Source organism: Theropithecus gelada, chromosome 1 (assembly GCF_003255815.1).
Source record: "Theropithecus gelada isolate Dixy chromosome 1, Tgel_1.0, whole genome shotgun sequence".
NCBI lineage: Eukaryota > Metazoa > Chordata > Mammalia > Primates > Cercopithecidae > Theropithecus > Theropithecus gelada.
Window position 1 is genome coordinate 65,416,784 of NC_037668.1, and position 18,289 is coordinate 65,435,072.

Consider the following 18,289-nt stretch of genomic DNA (forward strand, 5'->3'; position numbering starts at 1 on the left):
ACCTGAGTTTGCAGGCCTAGGGGATAAGCAGGGAAGATAAGAAGGGGGTTCAACGTGTATGTATCTGGAACTTGGAAGAGAGGCCTGCTCTGCAGATACAAATCAGGAGCAATGAGCGTGGCCCAGGGAGAGAATAGAGTCTGAGAAGAGGGACTAGGAATAAGTCTGAGAAACCCCAACATCCAGGCTAGAGGAAGGAAGCACCAGGGACAGTACAAAAGAACCACCAGAGGAACAGAAGGAGAGTGGAGGGAAACTCGGGCAGGGTATCACGGAGACCAAGGACAGAGAAAGTAGAGGGGGTGGTAGAGAGAAATCACATAAAGGTACAAGCGGGGAGTTTCCGAAGTTTTCACGACAGAGATGATCACATGTAGATATAGATGGGAAGGAGGAGCAAGGCTGTCACACAGGGGGAAGCAGCCACCGAAGGGTGTTGACGGCCTGGGCTCAGAACCTGACTGCACGGACCTGCTTCCCAGCTCCTCCACTCGGTAACTGTGGGACTGGGTGGCTCCATTTTCTCTTTAATAAAATCAAGATAAACATAGGCCTGCCAGACAGCAGCATGTCAGACAGCTTACCAAGCCTCCACACATGTCCACTGTTATGGGGGGAGAGGGGGACATTAGGAGTAATAGTGGGCTCTCAAGATGGCAAAAGGGTGGGGTTAGGTCATAGATGGAAGGACTGATCCTGGCTGGGAGGATCACCTCCTCTGAAGGAAAGGGGGTGAGGACGGGTGCAGAAGCAGGCAGGTGTGTAGGTTTGGTGGTAAGTAACCCAGGGGCCAGTGAGGAGGCTAAAGAACAGGTGTGACAGGTGCGGCCAAGACAGCAAGCTGCAAAGACAGGGAATCTGCAGGCCAAGAGGGGTACTGGATTAAGTATTGGGGTGAGGCCACGCATGGTGGCTCATGCCTGTAATCCCAGCACTTTCGGAGGCTGAGGTGGGTGGATCACCTGAGGTTAGGAGTTCGAGACCAGCCTGGCCAAAATGATGAAACCCCGTCTCTACTAAAAATACAAAAAAAAATTAGCTGGATATGGTGGCACAGGCCTGTAGTCCCCGTTACTCAGGAGGCTGAGGCAAAAGAATCACTTAAACCGGTGAGGCAGAGGCTGCAGTGAGCTGAGATCGTGCCACTGCACCCCAGCCTGGGTGACAAGAGTAAGGCTCCATCTCAAAAAAAACCCAAAAAGGTAACGAGGCGAAGCATTCCAGGGGGATGGCCAGGAGGAACAGAAGAGATGATTCTTGGGAATGAGAAGTCAAAGAACCAAGGGGCAAGGGATGGGACAGGCTGTCTGGCAGCTACTGAAGTCACCCAGGGTGGTGACAGGATTTCCACGAATGAGGAGCAACATCCAGGAAAGATGGGTGGAAATGAAGTGGGGAAGGTTGGCTGGATGGAGGAGCGAGAGAGGGTGCGTGGTGCGGAGAGGAGAGAGGCTTCCACTGGACCACACAGGCTGGTGAGAAGTGGGCAAGCCAGGGTAGACTGGAGAGGAGGGAAACTGGAGGTGAGGGACCACGGCACAGAGCAGGTCCTACACACAGGACGGTGTGAGAGGTGCTGCAGACAGCCCGCCAGGCTGGGACACACATGCTGGCAGAGAACGCCTCTCTACCCCTCCACGCTAAACCAGGCTCACTCTCCCCATTTCGGTGCAGCTGGATTTGGAATCCCACACTGGCTTGCTCCCCCTCTGTAGTGCACCTGTCCCCAGGGCACTCCTGTCCTGCAGAGCCTCTGCCCGGAAAAGGAGCTCTTGGCTTGCTCATCTCCCTCTGCCTTCTGCCTCTCAGAGCCCCTCAGTGCAAAGCCAGGATGAGATGCTCTTGGCATCTGTCCATCCCTGCTTTTTCTTTCTTTTTTTTTTTTTTTGAGATGGAGTCTCGCTCTGTCGCCCAGGCTGCAGTGCAGTGGCCGGATCTCAGCTCACTGCAAGCTCCGCCTCCCAGGTTTACGCCATTCACCTGCCTCAGCCTCCCAAGTAGCTGGGACTACAGGCACCCACCATCTCGCCTGGCTAGTTTTTTATATTTTCAGTAGAGATGGGGTTTCACCGGGTTAGCCAGGATGGTCTCGATCTGCTGACCTCGTGATCCACCCATCTCGGCCTCCCAAAGTGCTGGGATTACAGGCTTGAGCCACCACGCCCGGCCCATCCCTGCTTTTTCAACAGGTCCAGCACATGGACCTTCATTCTCCATGAGCAAGGAGCTCCCTACTCTTGTCCTGCCCCAGGCAGAGCTGGCTTCTAGACTAGCGAGACAGTGTTCTCTCCCACTCAGTCACTTTCAGTGCCTCATTCAAGGCCAAGCAAATAGCCAGTACCAAATGAACGCCCACTGTCCATCCAGCTGCCAGGCAGTTTCGGGATGCTGAGATGTCGCTCCCTGGCCCACCCACCTCTCTCCTCTGCTTTCCCACTCCAGCCCATCTCATGCAGAATTTCTAACCTCTCTGGTCTGCTGATCTCAGCGCAGCCTGGGACCCATCTGGGTGACTCTGCCTGCAGCAGAGTGTAGCCCTGGGGAGAAGGGGAGGATACAAGCCCTGGGGAGAAGGGGAGAAGGGAGGCCTCTGCTGCCTGCAAAAGGACTAGAATCTTCTCTGAACCAGACTCAAGTTCTACGTCTTTCCCCTTCCTCCTATTCCCTTTCTCTGCTCACCCTCCTGCAAGCTTCTTTCTGCTAGGGGTGGGAGGTTTCTGCTTTATGAATTGCCCTCCCTGTCCTGCCCCTCCCACACACATACATACACAAGATTTCTGTCTTTTCCCCCTTTTCCTGTGTTCAAGGGCCTCAAGAGGCCTGGGGGCCTCTGAGCACTTCCGGAGAATCCTAATCACACTGGAGCAGCCAGAGCTTGATTCCTTCCTCAGTGATGCCTTCTGACATTTAATGAGTTAAGGCGCTAAATCCCCTTCATCCCAGAGCGGCTGATCTAGCTGCAGTGCTGGCTGCCGCATGAACAGTGAGCGGGGGAGGGGCCAGAACGATGCACACCTATATCTGTACAGCAGTGTGCTTGCGGGTGCAAATCTGCCTGTGTGGAAAGCGGGCAGAGATACCTGTGAGCACACATTACTATGCACGGGACATGGCACACCAGGGGTCACCTAGGCTGGGGCCAGCCACCTACCTCCTCCAAATGGCCAGCACACTCATCACGGAGCCCAGGACGAGGAGGGCTGAGATGGTCACTACGGTGACGACAACAGCGGGGCTCTGGTCCCTGGACCCTGAGGCAGCTGGGAGGAAAATCACGAGGTTGAGGCGGGCAGAGGACCAGGCTCCTAGGCAAGCCCCGGGGCAGACTCCTGTCCTCACCCTGTAGCAGGATTCCCACAGCACCTCTGCACTTGGCACTGTCTCCCAGCCACAGAGGCACCAAGGCAGTCCCACTGACCACAGTGGCACCTGGAGTCCCAAGAGCTTCCTCTACTCTCAGGGCAGGACACCTCCACGGCAGCCCAGCTCCTGCTCAGAGAGACAGGCAGGAGTCCAGACAGGCAGGGCCGGGCCTCTCTCTATGCCTTTCAGATGAGCAGTGAGAGATTCAAAGTCACTCTGCAGGAGGAATGACCTCTGCTCTGAGCTCCCTATGTCCCATCCAGACCATCCACCAACAATAATAAAAAGGGCTAATGGTAACTGCACCTTACTCCATTCAAGACACTGGGCCATTTGCCTTCACTATACTGTCTTGTTTCATCATCACAATAATCCAGGAAGGCATTACCATCTCCATCTTACAGCTGAGGAAACTAAGGTTGAGAAATTACATAATTTGCCCAAGATCACATGGCTAAAAAGTGGTGAACCTAAGATTTGAGCATGACTCCAAAAGTCTCTGCCTGATTCCAAAGTTTCTGCTTTGAACTATTTCCCCAAGAGAGCAGCCCAGAGGACCCTCGCTCTCAGCCCTATTCATCAATCTATCCAATCGACCCATCCATCCATCCAACCTACGTGCCCAGTTTGCATTAGTACTGAGGAGACAGTGATGAATCTGAAGGGGTGCATGGGCCTATGGGTGAGATAGAAACAAAAATCTTAACTGTAGGATGGAAAAAGAAACAGAAATGAGCAGAGCTGAGCAGAGGCACAATAATTTCTTCCTAAAGTCAATGAGGAAGGCTTCACAAAGAAAGGTGCCATCTGAACTGGACCTGCAGACTGGAAGGATTTTTGATGGTGCTTTGATGCACACGCTGGGTCTGAAAATGGCAAGTCGTCCCATGTGTCTGGGAAACAGACTGCACGAAGGCGGAGAGTGGCAAATAGGAAGCTGGAGGGTGGGAAGACGGAGGGAACTGGGGGAGCCAGAACCTGGAGGGCCTTGAATGCTAAGCTAAGGAGTAAAAACTTTCTCCTGTGGGCAACAGGGAGCAGTGGAGAGAGTTCCTGCCCAAGAAGAAAAGGAATGAGGGTGTCTGCTGAGGTGGGAGTGAGGATGGAGAGGAGGTGCTTGAGAGAGGTGAAGGTTTGGCGTAACTATTAGGAATGGGAAAAGTACTAAGTGGCCCTGAAGACTGAACTGAGATTGGAAAGTACACCTCTGCAGGCAGCTTCCACGTGGGACATGGGGAGGAGAAAGGTCCAAGTCTGGGGACTAGCAGGTGGACGCAGCAAGACGCCCAGGGAATGAGGGCTGGCAGAGTTAGGGGGTATTTCTGAGGAGCTCATCTGCAGGGGCTGGGTAGAGATGGGTGTGGGGCCCGGAGGAGCTAAAAGCCTTGAAGATGAGGTAGGCTCCAGTGAGCAGTCTTTCGGATGTCACAGAGCATGTGAGGAGGAACAGAAGAGGAGAGTTAGAGACCAAAAATGCTAGAGTCAAAGAGGGTATTTCAGAGCCCAGGGTTCCAGAGGTAAAGAGGGTCAAGGGTCTGGGCATGGACAGAGGGGAACAGAGTTGCCAAGAACTGCTTGAAATGAGGCATCCATGTGGACACAGAAATGGAGAAAGATGCCAGCAGTGGGCAGCCTCTGAGATGGCATCCCTACCTCCTGGTATCCATTCCCCGTGAGTGCAGGCTGGACTCACTTCTAATGAACAAAATATGGCAAGAGTATTGGGGTGTCATTCACAAGATGAGTAAACAAGACGAATGGCTTCTGTCTTGGGTGCCCTCTCCCTGGCTCACAGTCTCTGGAAGAACCTAGCGGTTGTGGTGAGCAGCTCTAAGGAGAGGCCCACGGGGCAAGGAACAGCGTGCCTCAGCAGCAACCAGCAAGACCCCGAGCAGGGAGTAGAACTCTCCCCCAGCTAAGCTCCGAGATGATCACCGCCCCTGAGGACAACTTGACGGCAGCCTTGGAAGAGACCCTAAGTCGCTGGCACCTAGCTGAGAGGCACTTATCTTATCCATCCATGGAAAAATAAGATATTAAATATTTGTTGTTTTCACCTGCTAGATGTTGCAGCAACTTGTTACATAGCAACAGGTAACTAGCACAGTGGTGACGCATAAATGTTCACCAAGACCTTGATTGGGGGCCGGGCATGGTGGCTCACACCTGTAATCCTAACACTTTGGGAGGTCAAGACAGGAGAACTGCTTTGAGCCCAAGAGTTCGAGACCAGCCTGGCAACATAGTGAGACCCCAGCAAAGTAAAAATATTAGCTGGGCATGGCGGCGAGCGCCTGTGGTCTCAGCTACTTGGGAAGCTGAGGTGGGAGGATCACTTAAGCCCGGAAAGTTGAGGCTGCAGTGAGCTGTGACTGTGCCACTGCACTCCAGCCTGGGTGACACAGTAAGACCCTATCTCAAACAAACAAACAAAAATCTCAGTTTGGAGACACAGCTCATGGGAAACCACACTCTGCAGATTAGGAGAACCATAGCCACGGCCACAGGAAGGGGGGCTGGGGATCTCAGCAGTCTCTACCAACTGAGAGGTACCCAATGAATGGAGACCATCAGCCCTTCTCCACTGACAGCCCCCAGCTCCTGCCCTCCACACGCCCACTCCAGAAAAACCTGCCCGCCTTTGTTCAGATGGCTTCCTCTCCCCAAAATGCCTCGCTGCCCATCTGTACACATTCAAATATTCCCCAGCTTTAATCTCCTCTTTCCAGCACCTGGCCGAGGTCTAACACTTTTTGCATTCAGGCAAGAAGTGTGGTCTTTCTTCCCAGAACTCAGACCCCTTCAACATTTTATCTTCACCTTGCTTTGGGCTCAGAGCTCTTCCTATCTTGGATTAGAGTCATGTAGCAGGTTGGAAAGAATTATTATCTTGACAGCTGGTGCCAGAATGCCTCTTAGGGGGAACTGCCTTTGTTCAGGAAAATATTTTCATGAGCTGCTCAGGGTAGATAGAGGTGAGATCCTGAGGGCCAGGTTAGCAGCAGGCAAAGCAACAAGACAGCTAAACTGCTCTGCACACATCAGGGAATTGGGGAGTGGGTGGGGAGAAGAGGAACCAGGGGAGGGAAGTAAAGGAGGAGGGAGGAAAGCACAATATTGTGGAGAAGCCAGAGATGTTTTCAGATGAGGATATTCAATGTCCAGTTTTTGTTTGGTTTTGGTAACAGCTTTATTGAGATATCATTCACATAACATGTGATTTACCCACTTAAGGTACGCAATTCTTCCTTTTTTTTTTTTTTTGAGACAGAGTCTCACTCTGTGACCCTAGGCTGGAGTGCAGTGGCACAATCTTGGCTTGCTGCAACCTCTGCCTCGCGGTTTTAAGCGATTCTCATGCCTCAGCCTCCCGAGTAGCTGGGATTATAGGTGCCTGCCACCATGCCCAGCTAATTTTTGTATTTTTAGTAGAGACAGGGTTTCACCATGTTGGCCAGGCTGGTGTTGAACTCCTGACCTCAGGTGATCCACCTGCTTCGGCTTCCCAAAGTGCTGGGATTATAAGCGTGAGCAACCGCGCCTGGTTGCAATCCTTATTTGTTGTTTTTATCACTGCAATGCAACCCCTTCATATCCATCAACCTTCAGTGAAGTCAGCATCACGCTCTAAGGCCTGGTGAGGAAAGGGACAGCGTCCCATGTTTGGGTCTCTATCCAAACTGAGTCTCTATCCAGCTGAGACATGGGTTATAGCTGTTCACAAACCCCTCTCCTGTGAGCTCCTCCAGGACAGTTTCCCAATCTAATTCAAGTCGGTGAACAGGCATTAGTCAGTGGATTCCAAAGTCATTAATTAATTAGGCTGTAATTAAACTGTTCTGCAGGCTCCCTTAATGGCACAGATAACTCCAGATAACTCTCCCCCTCTATTTGTCTCCCTGCCTCAGCCCCGTGCAGGGTTCTCTCCGTCTAGGTCCCTGTCCACTCATACACACTACTTACCCTCCCCCGGGGTCTGCACTTCAATGCTGGGGTTAAAGCTCTGGGCCTCCCAGGATGGCCCCGGGGAAGCAGCCCGGATCTGAAAGACGTAGCGGGTAGCTGGCTTCAGGTTGGTGACAGTGACTGTGGGCGCCCCTGTCTTCACCATGGAGTAAGTCTGCTCACTCTGACCCTGGAGAGAGATCAAGAAGTGAAGCCCACCAGCGCCAGGTCCACTGTTCTAGGAGAACAAAGGGTGGACAGGAACAGGGAGGCAGGAGAAGCATCCTTAGGTGAACGTGGGCTGAGTGGGAAAACCCAACCCCAATCATCTTGGGGGTTCCCAGGGATCTTTCCCTTGGATCCTCAGCCCCTGTCTTCACCGCAAGCTCCCACCCACACTCTGTGGCACTTGTAGCTGAGAATAGCCCCACCTCTGCGTAAGAGAAATTTTAGAGAAGATGCCAGATCCTCCTTCCGGGGGATGACAGGATGAGGGCCACCAGGGCCTGTCCATCCAGGCTGAGCTGGGCCAGTGCCCTAGGCAGGCCTGAAGCCTCAGAGGACAGAATGAGAGAATGAGCCCTAACCCACGAAAGCCCCCAATGGCCCACAAGGCTTTTCCTTTCCTTGATGTCTGATTTTCACAACTGTCCTGCAAGGCTCAGAGGACAGAAAGAATTATCTTATTTCTTTGTTTCACAGATAAGGAAACCCAGCTTAGAGGGGTAAAGACTCCCCCAGGGCCCCAGCTGGAGCTATCACTGATGAGCGCCTACTCAGTGCCAGCTTCTACATGAGACTCTACCTTCCGTGAGCCTCACAATGGCCCTGTGGAGTCAGCATTTCCACCTCCTTTTTAGGTGAGGTTCACATCAAGGAAGGGGCCGGTGCGCCCTCAGAATCCCTGCAGAGCCTGTGTTTTTTCCTTAACATCATGCTGCCCCCCACTCCACCCCAACACACCTGACAATGGCATACTAGAGATGCTCCTCCTGTCGTTTCGTCCCTGCCCACACCTTATTAGAGTCCCTGCCATATTCACAGCCCTGGAAGGTTACTCTCCCCGCTGATATTCTGTGGCTCCAGCTTTTTGACCATAGCATTCAGGAATTGGGACGAACTTTGACCCAAGCTGGGCCAATCAGAATCTCTCTTCCAGGCATCTCAACAATCCATTGAAAGACGGAGAAGCAGTGGCTTCAGGACCTCCAAGGTAGGGCAGGCTAGGGGCAGGGAGGAGGAAGGAACAAGGCTGCCCACCTGGGCATTGGCAATGTGCTGCAAGCAAGCCCCTCTGCAACGTGGGCTGGACTGGTGTGCAGAGAGAAAGGCTGAGATGAGAAGCACTGTGGCTCCAGAGAGGAGCTGCTGGACATCCGCCCAGGTCTAGTGGCCCAGCAAGGCTTCTGCTCATCAGGCTCCATGAGGGTGCCCTGAAGCCTTTCAAATATAGCACTTTTATACCTGATACTTGTTTCTTTTTTTTTCTTTTTTTTTTGTTTTTTTGAGACAGAGTCTCGCTGCGTCACCCAGGCTGGAATGCAGTGTGGTGCAATCTCAGCTCACTGCAACCTCCGCCTCCCGGGTTCAAGCAGTTCTCCCTGCCTCAGCCTCCTGAATAGCTGGGATTAGCAGGGAGTAGCAGGCACCCACCACCATGCCTGGCTAATTTTTGTATTTTTAATCAAGACTGGGTTTCGCCATGTTAGCCAGGCTGGTCTCAAACTCCTGACCTCAGGTGATCCACCTGCCTTGGCCTCTCGAAGTGCTGGGATTACAGGCGTGAACCACCACGCCCGGCCTTGTTCCTTCTTTTTTGTTGTATTTGGGGTTTTGGTGGGTTTTCTTGAGACAAGGTCTCACTCTGTTGCCCAGGCTGGAGTGCAGCAGTGCAATCACTGCTCACTGCAGTCTTGACTTCCTAGGCTCAAGCGATCTTCCTGCTTCAGCATCCCAAGTTGCTGGGACCACAGGCGCACACCACCACACCTGGCTAATTTCTTTTTTGTAGAGGTGGGGGTCTCACTTTGTTGCCCAGGCTGGTCTTGAACTCCTGGCCTCAAGCCATCCTCCCGTCTCAGTTTCCCAAAGTGCTGGGATCACAGGTGGTAGCCACTGAGCCTGGTCCTTGCTCCTCTTTTTGAGGGTTTTCATGCTCAGCAGCCTGGGAGCATCCACCCACCTCAGCCTTGGGACTCTCGTCTGTGCCCTGATCCTCCAAGTCCATTCAGTGAGTCCTTTCTAAGCACCCGCTTCCCAGTGTCCTTTGCTGCTGTCCCTAAACATCAGCATTCCTCAAGGCTCTGTCCTGGCCACTCTTCTCAGACACATTCCCCTTCTCGTTTCTCTCCTCCAGTCCCCTGGCAGCAGCTACTGTCTCTATGCTGAGAGCCCCCAACTCTCTCTCTCTCTCTCTCTCTCTCTCTCTCTCTCTCTCTCTCTCCAGGCCAGATCTCTCCCTTAAGCTTCAGCAAGTCCACCTGGATCTCTCACAGGCCACCTGAATGCTAGATGAGCAAAACCAGGTTCATCATCTTGCTCCAAGCCTGTGCTTCCACCTCAGTGCTTCTCCATCTCAGTCAGTGGTACCTCATACTCTGGGTTACCCAGGTTAGACACCCAGTAGTGACTCAGGACTCTCTCCTCCTTCTCACTCACCCCCAACACTCACAGGTCTCAATAGACTTCTAGTATTCAAAAACTATTTTCAGCAAAGGAGTCCCTCATGTCATTGAGGAGTGAGTGAAGTTCTGACACATGTAGAAGCTGAAAGAGGTTTCACTTTAGTGAATATAATTTGCACTGAAGTGAGAAACAGTTTAACGGTAGCTTGCATATGAGATTTAAATATAATAAATTGGCCGGGTACAGTGGCTCACGCCTGTAATCCCAGCACTTTGGGAGGCTAAGGCAGGTGGATAACCTGAGGTCAGGAGATCGAGACCAGCCTGATCAACATGGAGAAACCCTGTCTCTCCTAAAAATACAAAACTTAGCTGGGTGTAGTGGTACATGCCTGTAATCCCAGCTACTTGGGAGGCTGAGACAGGAGAATCGCTTGAACCTGGGAGATGGAGGTTGCAGTGATCTGAGATCATGCCACTGCACTCCAGCCTGGCAACAAGAATGAAACTCTGTCTCCAAATAAATAAATAAATAAAAATAAAGATAATAAACTTATGGGGAAAAGAGCAGATTGGGATGTGACTCCATTTGTTACATCACAGCTAAGCTGCAACCACAGATTGACAATGGATACAAGAGGTCAGCAAAAATCAGCACAAGTATCCTATGGGGATCAATTGGCTATATGGAGTTCACAATCAAGGGTTCTGTACATATTTTATTATCACTGTAAATGCTGTGCTACACATTTTTTTATATGATTGGAATTATAATAACTCATACATTTATTGTTCTGGAAAGCTGGCTGTTAAACATCTACCAGCACACCACCACACCTAGCAATGTGCTCCATGGTCAGGCATTTTTGTAAAATTAGAAATGATATGATCTTTCTGCGTCCTTTTTCTTTAAAAGGGCTCTACATATGGTACGTATAAGATTCAGCCACACAAAATCTGGGCCGGGCCCCAGAGAAAGCTCTTTGTCAACTGAAACACTAGGTGACATGGGGACAATGGAGATGGTTGGTGATGGAGATAGACCTGAGCTGAGAGAGGAAGAGCAGGAGTCCGGGGGAGGACGGGGAGACTCGAGCCTGGGGCCCCTAGGAGACGGGCGGTTCTGTTTACAAAGGGAGTAACGAGGGCTTTTGCTGGGAGGACTGTCTGAAGAACCGGAAGCCCGGTGGGACAGGTGCGGGGCAGGCTCCAGGTCCCTCCCAGACACGCACTCACCTTCTCGTAGTATCGGATCTCGTACTCCGTGCCATTGGCCCCAGGGGCTCCGGCAGGGATGGGCTCCCGCCACGACAGGGACACGCTCTGGGGTTCCACTCGGTCCCTGCGGATCTCATCCTCCTCCCAGGGCGCTGAAAGTAAGTAATGTGGGATTCTCCACCTTGCCCACCTGCACGGCAGGGCTGGGGGTTGGGGGAAGAGGGTGAGGCGTGCGTGGCTGTGGGACGGAACTAGAGAGGCCTGGGGCGTGGTCTAAGGGGTTGTGGGCGGGGCTAGGGAACAGTCTGAGAGGCGTGGCCAAAGGGGAGGAGTCTGTGGGACCAGAGGAAAGAGGCCTCTCTGCCCGCACAGCCCTTTTGTTCATTGTCCTGTAGAGGAAAAGCATTAGGCCTTCGGCTGCTTGCCCACCCCTTACACCCCAGCTTCTCTCATGGTGGTTGGCTCTAATGCTCCAGGCTCTTTCTATACTTGCTGCAGCTTGGAGACATAAGAGAGCATTTAGAGGCAGAAAGACCTGCTACTTAATAATTCCAATGGTCTGACCAAGAGGTAATACACTCGGCCGGGCACGGTGGCTCACGCCTGTAATCCCAGCACTTTGGGAGGCCAAGGCGGGTGGATCACGAGGTCAGGAGATCGAGACCATCCTGGCCAACACGGTGAAACCCCGTCTCTACTAAAAATACAAAAAATTAGGCGGGTGTCATGGCGGGCGCCTGTAGTCCCAGCTGCTGGGGAGGCTGAGGCAGGAGAATGGCATGAACCCGGGAGGCAGAGGTTGCAGTGAGCCGAGATCGTGCCACTGCACTCCAGCCTGGGTGACAGAGGGAGACTCCATCTCAAAAAAAAAAAAAAAAAAAAAAAAGAGGTAATACACTCAACAAACTAGAAATAGAAGGAAATTATCCCAAAAGAATAAAGGACATATATGAAAAGCCTACAGTGAGTATCATACCCAATGGTGAAACACTGGAAGCTGCCTTCCTTCCAACATCAGGAAAAGGGTGAGATGTCTGCTGTCATTACTTTTATTCATCATAATACCAGAAGTTCTAGCCAGAATAGTTAGGCAAGAAAAAGAAATAAAAGGCATCCAAACTGGAAAAGCAGCAGGAAATTTATCTCTGTTTACAGATGACATGATCTTATATATAGAAAACCCTAAAGATTCTACACATGAAATTGTTAGGCCAGGCGTGGTGACTTGTGCCTATAATCCCAGCACTTTGGGAGGCTGAGGCAGGCGGATCACGAGGTCAAGAGATCCAGACCGGCCAGGCGGATGGATCACTTGAGGTCAGGCCGAGGTGGGTAGATCACTTAAGGCCAGGAGTTTGAGACCAGCCTGATCAAATGGCGAAACCCTATCTCTGCTTAAAAAATACAAAATTAGGCAGGCATAGTGGTGCACACCTGTAATCCCAGCTGCTTGGGAGGCTGAGGCCAGAGAATCGCTTGAACCCAGGAGGTGGAGGTTTCAGTGAGCCAGGATTGCGCCATTGCACTCCAGCCTGGGCAACAAAAGCAAAACTCTGTCTCAGGGGGAAAAAAAAAAAAAAGAGCGATCGAGATCATCCCAGCCAACATGGTGAAACCCCGTCTCTACTAAAGATACAAAAATGAGCTGGGTATTGTGGTGCATGCCTGTAGTCCCAGCTATTCGGGAGGCTGAGGCAGGGGAATCACTTGAACCTGGGAGGCAGAGGTTGCAGTGAGCCGAGATCGTGCCACTGCATTCCAACCTGGGCAACAGAGCAAGACTTCATCTCAAAAGAATAAAATAAAATTTAGAACTAATAAACAAAATACAGCAATGTTGCAGAATACAATACCAATGCACAAAAATTTGTTGTGTTTCTATACACAAGGAACAATTCAAAAAGGAAATTAGGAAAACAATCCCACTTACAATAGCATCAAAAATAATAAAATACTTAGACATAAACTTAATCAAAGGGATGAAAGACTTTTATACAGAAAACTGTAAAATATTGCTGAAAGAAATTAAATAAAACACAAATAATTGGAAAGGTATCCTGTGTTCATGGAATAGAACACTTAATATTGTTAAAATGTCTCTACTACCAAAAGTGATCTACAGATTCAATGCAATCCTATCAAAATCCCAGGCATTTTTTTGCAGAAATACAAAAAACATCCTAAAATTCATATGGAATCTGAAAGGACCGTAAATAGTCAACACAATCATGGGAAGGGAAAATAAAGCTGGGCCAGAGGCAGTGGCTCACACCTGTAATCCCAGCACTTTGAGAGGCCAAGGCAAGAGAATCACTTGAGGCCAGCAGTTCGAGACCAGCCTGGGCAACACAGTGAGACTCTATCATTTACAAAAACCAACCAACAACAAAACCTACACACCCACACGCAAAGGTAGAGTCCTCACATTTCGTGACCTCAAAACATATTTCAAAGCTACAGTAATCAAAACAATATGGTACAGACATATAGACCAATGAAACAGAATACAGAGCCCAGAAATAACTCCTCTCCATGTATGCTCAAATGATCTCCCACAAGAGTACCAAGGTTATGCTATACAGAAAGGATAGTCTCTTCACCAAATGACACTGAGAAAAGTGAATATCCATCTGCAAAAGAATGAAGTTGGATGCTCACCTAACATCATATAAAAAAAATGAACTCAAAGTGGATTAAAGACCTAAATGTAGGATCTGAAATGATAAAACTCCTAGAAGAAAACACAGGAGAAAGCTTCATGACACTGGATTCGGCAATGATTTCTTGGATATGACACCAAAAGCACAGGCAGCAAAACCAAAAATAGACAAATGAGACTACATCAAACCTTTGCAGGGCAAAGGCAACAATAATCAGAGTGAAGAGGCAATCTTTGAAATGGGAGAAAATGCTTGCTAACCATTTATCTAAGGGGTTAATATCCAGAATGTATAAAGAACATCTAGAACTCAACAACAAAGACCAAATAACTCAATTAAAAAATAGAGACAGCGGGAGTGGAGAAGGAACAAAGAAATCTATGACTGATTGTGATCATTTAGTTGTAAACAACACTGCACTCAGACCAGCTTGAGTAGACATTTCTTCAAAAAGGATATACAGGCCGGGCAGGGGTGGTGGCTCTTGCCTGTAATCCCAGCACCTGGGGAGGCCAAGGGGGCAGATCACCTGAAGTCAAGAGTTTGAGACCAGCCTGGCCAACGTAGTGAAGCCCTGTCTGTACTGAAAATAAAAAAGTTAGCTGGGCGTGGTGGTGTGCACCTGTAATCCCAGTTACTTGGGAGGCTGAGGCACAAGAATTGTTTGAACTTGGGAAGCGGAGTTTGCAGTGAGCTGAGATTGCACCACTGCACTCCAGCCTGGGCAACAGCGTGAGACTCTGCCTCAAAAAAAAAAAAAAAAAAAAGATATACAAAAGGCCAAGAAGCACAGGAAAAGATGCTTAATATCATTAATCATCAGGGAAATGCAAATCAAAATCACAATGAGATATCACCTCACATCCTTTAGGATGACCACTACCAAAAATATAGAACATAACAAGTGTTGGCAAGGACATGAAAAAATTGGAACCCTTGTACACCGTTGTGTAGCAATGTAAATTGGTAGGAATGTAAATTGGTGCAGCTGCTATGGAAAACAATATGGAGGTTCCTCAAAAAATTATAAGTACTATACGATCTAGCAATCCTGTTTCTGGGCATATATCCAAATGAACTGAAATCAGGTCTTGAAGAGATACTGCTCACCCATGTTCATTGTGGCATTATTCACAATGGCCAAGAGGTGAAAGCAACCGAAATGTTCATAAGTGGATAAATGGATAAAGAAAATATGGTGTATACTCCATGGAATACTATGCAGCCATGAAAAAGTATGAGTTCATGTCCTTTGCAGGGACATGGATGAAACTGGAAACCATCAATCTAAGCAAACTATCACAAGGACAGAAAACCAAACACTGCATGTTCTCACTCATTGGTGGGAGCTGAACAATGAGAACACATGGACACAGGGCAGGGAACATCACACACTGGAGCCTGTTGGGGTTGGGGGTGGGGGGAGGGACAGTAGTAGGAGAAATACCTAATGTAAATGACGAGTTGATGGGTGCAGCAAACAACATGGCACATGTATACCTATGTAACAAACCTGCACGTTGTGCACATGTACCCTAGGACTTAAAGTATAATAATAAAAGAGTAAAAAAAAAAGAAAAAAGAATATGTAGTGTATACATACAAGAGGATATTATTCAGTCCTTAAAAAGAAGAAAACTCTGTCATATGCTACAGTATGAATGAACCTTGAAGACATTATGCTAAGTGAAATAATCCGTCACAAAAAGAAATACTGCATGATTCCACTTATGTGAGGTATCTAAAGTAGTCAAACTCTTTGAAACAGAAAGTAGAATAGTAGGCCAGGTGCAGTGACTCATGTTTGTAATCTCAGTGACTCATGCCTGTAAACCCAGCACACTTTGGTAGGCCAAGGCAGGTAGATCACTTGAGGCCAGGAATTCAAGACCAGCCTGGCCAATGTGGTGAAACCCTGTCTCTACTAAAAATACAGAAATTAACCAGGTGTGGTGGGGGGCACCTAGAATCTCAGCTACTTGGGAGGCTGAGGCAGGAGAATCACTTAAACCCAGGAAGCAGAGGTTGCAGTGAGCCAAGATTGCACCAGTGCCCTCTAGCCTGGTTGATAGAGTGAGACCCTGTCCCAGCACCACCTCCCCCCCACCAAAAAAAAGGAAGTAGAATGGTAGTTGCCAGGGGAGGGTGGTGGGGGTAAAGGGGAGTTGTTGACTGGATATAGAATTTCAGCTTTGCAAGATGAAAAAGTTCTACACCTCAGGTATGAGAGCTCATGTCTGTAATCTCAGCACTTTGAGAGAACCAAGGTGGGAGGATCGCTTGAGCCCAGGAGTTCAATACCAGCCTGGACAACAAAGTGAAACCCTGTCTCTACAAAAAAATCAAAAAATTAGCTGGGCATGGTGTCACACACCTGTGGTCCCAGCTACGTGGGAGGCTGAGACAGGAGGATTGCCTAAGACCAGAAGGTCAAGACTGCCACTGCACTCCAGCCTAGGCAATACAGCGAGACCCAGTCTCAAAAAAAAAAAAAAAAAAAAAAAAATTAAGAAAAGGAAAAGAAAAAGTTATAGAGATCCATTGGACAACATATCTAGTTAACATTACCGTACTATACACATAAAATGGGTTAAGATGATACATTTTATGTGTTTTTTACAATAAAAAAAAAATGATGCCCAGGTCACAACCCAGAGCAAACAAATCATCATCTCTGTAGGCTGGAGCTCAGGGATTAGTTGTTTTATTTTTTAAGTTTCTTGGTGAGTCCAGTGTGCAGGCAAGTTTGAGAACAGCCGGTCTAGATGACGTCAGATGAACAGCAGCGTACACACACATACACACATGTATGGGAGGTAATAAGGCCTGAGGTTAGTGTTCAGCAAAGGGGTTTCCAAGAGAAGATGCCAGGAAGGCAGTGGGAGAAATGGTTCTGGGGCTCAGAAAAGGTGTCTGGGAGAAAGATGGAGATGCAGAAGCCATGAGAAGGTGAAGGGATGAAACCATCCAGGGAAAATGCATAGAAAGAGAAGAGGAAAGGCTTTCAGGGAATAAGCCTGAGAAACGCCAACATTTAAGAACCAGGCAAAGGAGAATAAGCTTGACAAGAAGCAGCCAGAGAGGCAGGAGGAAGACCATGGTGATGGAAGCCCAGGGAAGAGAACATTTAGGAAGGTTCCCTCCTGACTTTTCCGGTGGTCAACCCACTATTCATCCACAAGCAAGTGATCTTACTCCCTGATCCTTGGTTTCCCCATATGTCAAATGGGAACAATGATGACACCTCCTAGGCTTGCTGTGGGAATTTTATGAAGTCATGTGTATGAGGGACTGAGCATTCCAGCAAGAGGAGCGGGCGCTGGGCAATGTCTTACGCTGACAAGAGACAGAGTAAGATGATGATTCAAACTTCCCACTGGCTTTCATAAAGTGGACGTTCCTGGTGCCTTCCGGGGATTGAGGAAAGTACTGATCAGACAGTAATAAGGCAAGGAAGTGGAGACAGGGAGTAGGTGGCTCAGGCTCTGATAAGTGCGTGGACGTGGTTTCTAGTCTTCAATGTTATATACAGCTAGCAGCCTCCACTCCATGTCTTTCCCAAATTCCAATTAAAACATAAAGACACAGTAAGAGTTGAAAACCTACACCCTCACCATAAACTAGTCTTGACAGCTGATTGCCAGAATGGGCGCTGGAGAGAAGAGTGGCACATTTCTACTTTGATTAAGCCAGTGGGACTAGATCAAAAAGTGCAATTGTAATGAATCCCCAGTCTACACTGCCCACAGAGTAGCATTGCCTCCCATTCTAAAAATAACTCAAAAAATCCTTTATTCCTCCATTCAGTGTCTGACCCTTAAAAAAAAACCAAAAAAAACAAAAAAAACAGGTCTTTGTCAAGTGGACAATGCACAGCCAGCACTCTACTGCAGAGCTGCTTTCGAGGAAGAGTGCTCTTCCCTATCCCCCAGGGGCGCTTCTCAGCCAAAATTCACTTTGAGATGGCAGCTCCCAGAAAAGACCTGAGCACAAAGGTGAGAGGAGTGATGAAGCATTCTAGGAGGTGGCAAAGTTCCTTGTGAATTCAGATAGGGGCAGAGATGGGGAAGGGAGGCTAGACGTGTCAATTTTTGAGCTACATTTGTGGAAAGTATCAGATGGCCAGGATAGAGAGGATAGAGAGGTAGAAGATGGTTCCATTTCAGCTCCGAAGAGATAGCCAGATGAAAGCCTGATAAATCCTGCTAATGGAGTTAAAAACTAACACCCAGCACCTGCTCTCCAGCTGTAGCTTTGGGATAGGAATCAGCCAGCACCCAAGTGGGGCCAAAGTTGCAGCAGATACTATTGGAAACCTAGTCAACAGCCTTGTTCCCTTTCCTGCTAGTTGAGCTGAATTTTTGGTTCAGAGTCTGTCTCCCCATAGGTGACTTGGGTAAATTCTGGTTGTTCTAAGACATTTGTGTGCACTCATTCCCTTTGTCAATGAATGGTTTAGGGTTGGGCTTACAGTCCAGT

The 18,289-nt window shown here is 49.1% G+C and overlaps 1 protein-coding gene across 1 annotated transcript in view; it reads right to left on the reverse strand.

The window, feature by feature from the left end:
• Positions 1-18,289, reverse strand: part of EPHA10 (EPH receptor A10) — a 50,448-nt gene that overhangs the window by 8,749 nt on the left and 23,410 nt on the right. The window contains exons 6-8 of the mRNA XM_025400489.1: positions 11,169-11,302; positions 7,327-7,498; positions 3,152-3,260 (exon numbers count right to left, since the gene is read on the reverse strand). Of these exons, the coding sequence (XP_025256274.1) occupies positions 3,152-3,260; positions 7,327-7,498; positions 11,169-11,302 (415 nt within the window). The remainder of the gene's footprint in view (positions 1-3,151; positions 3,261-7,326; positions 7,499-11,168; positions 11,303-18,289) is intronic.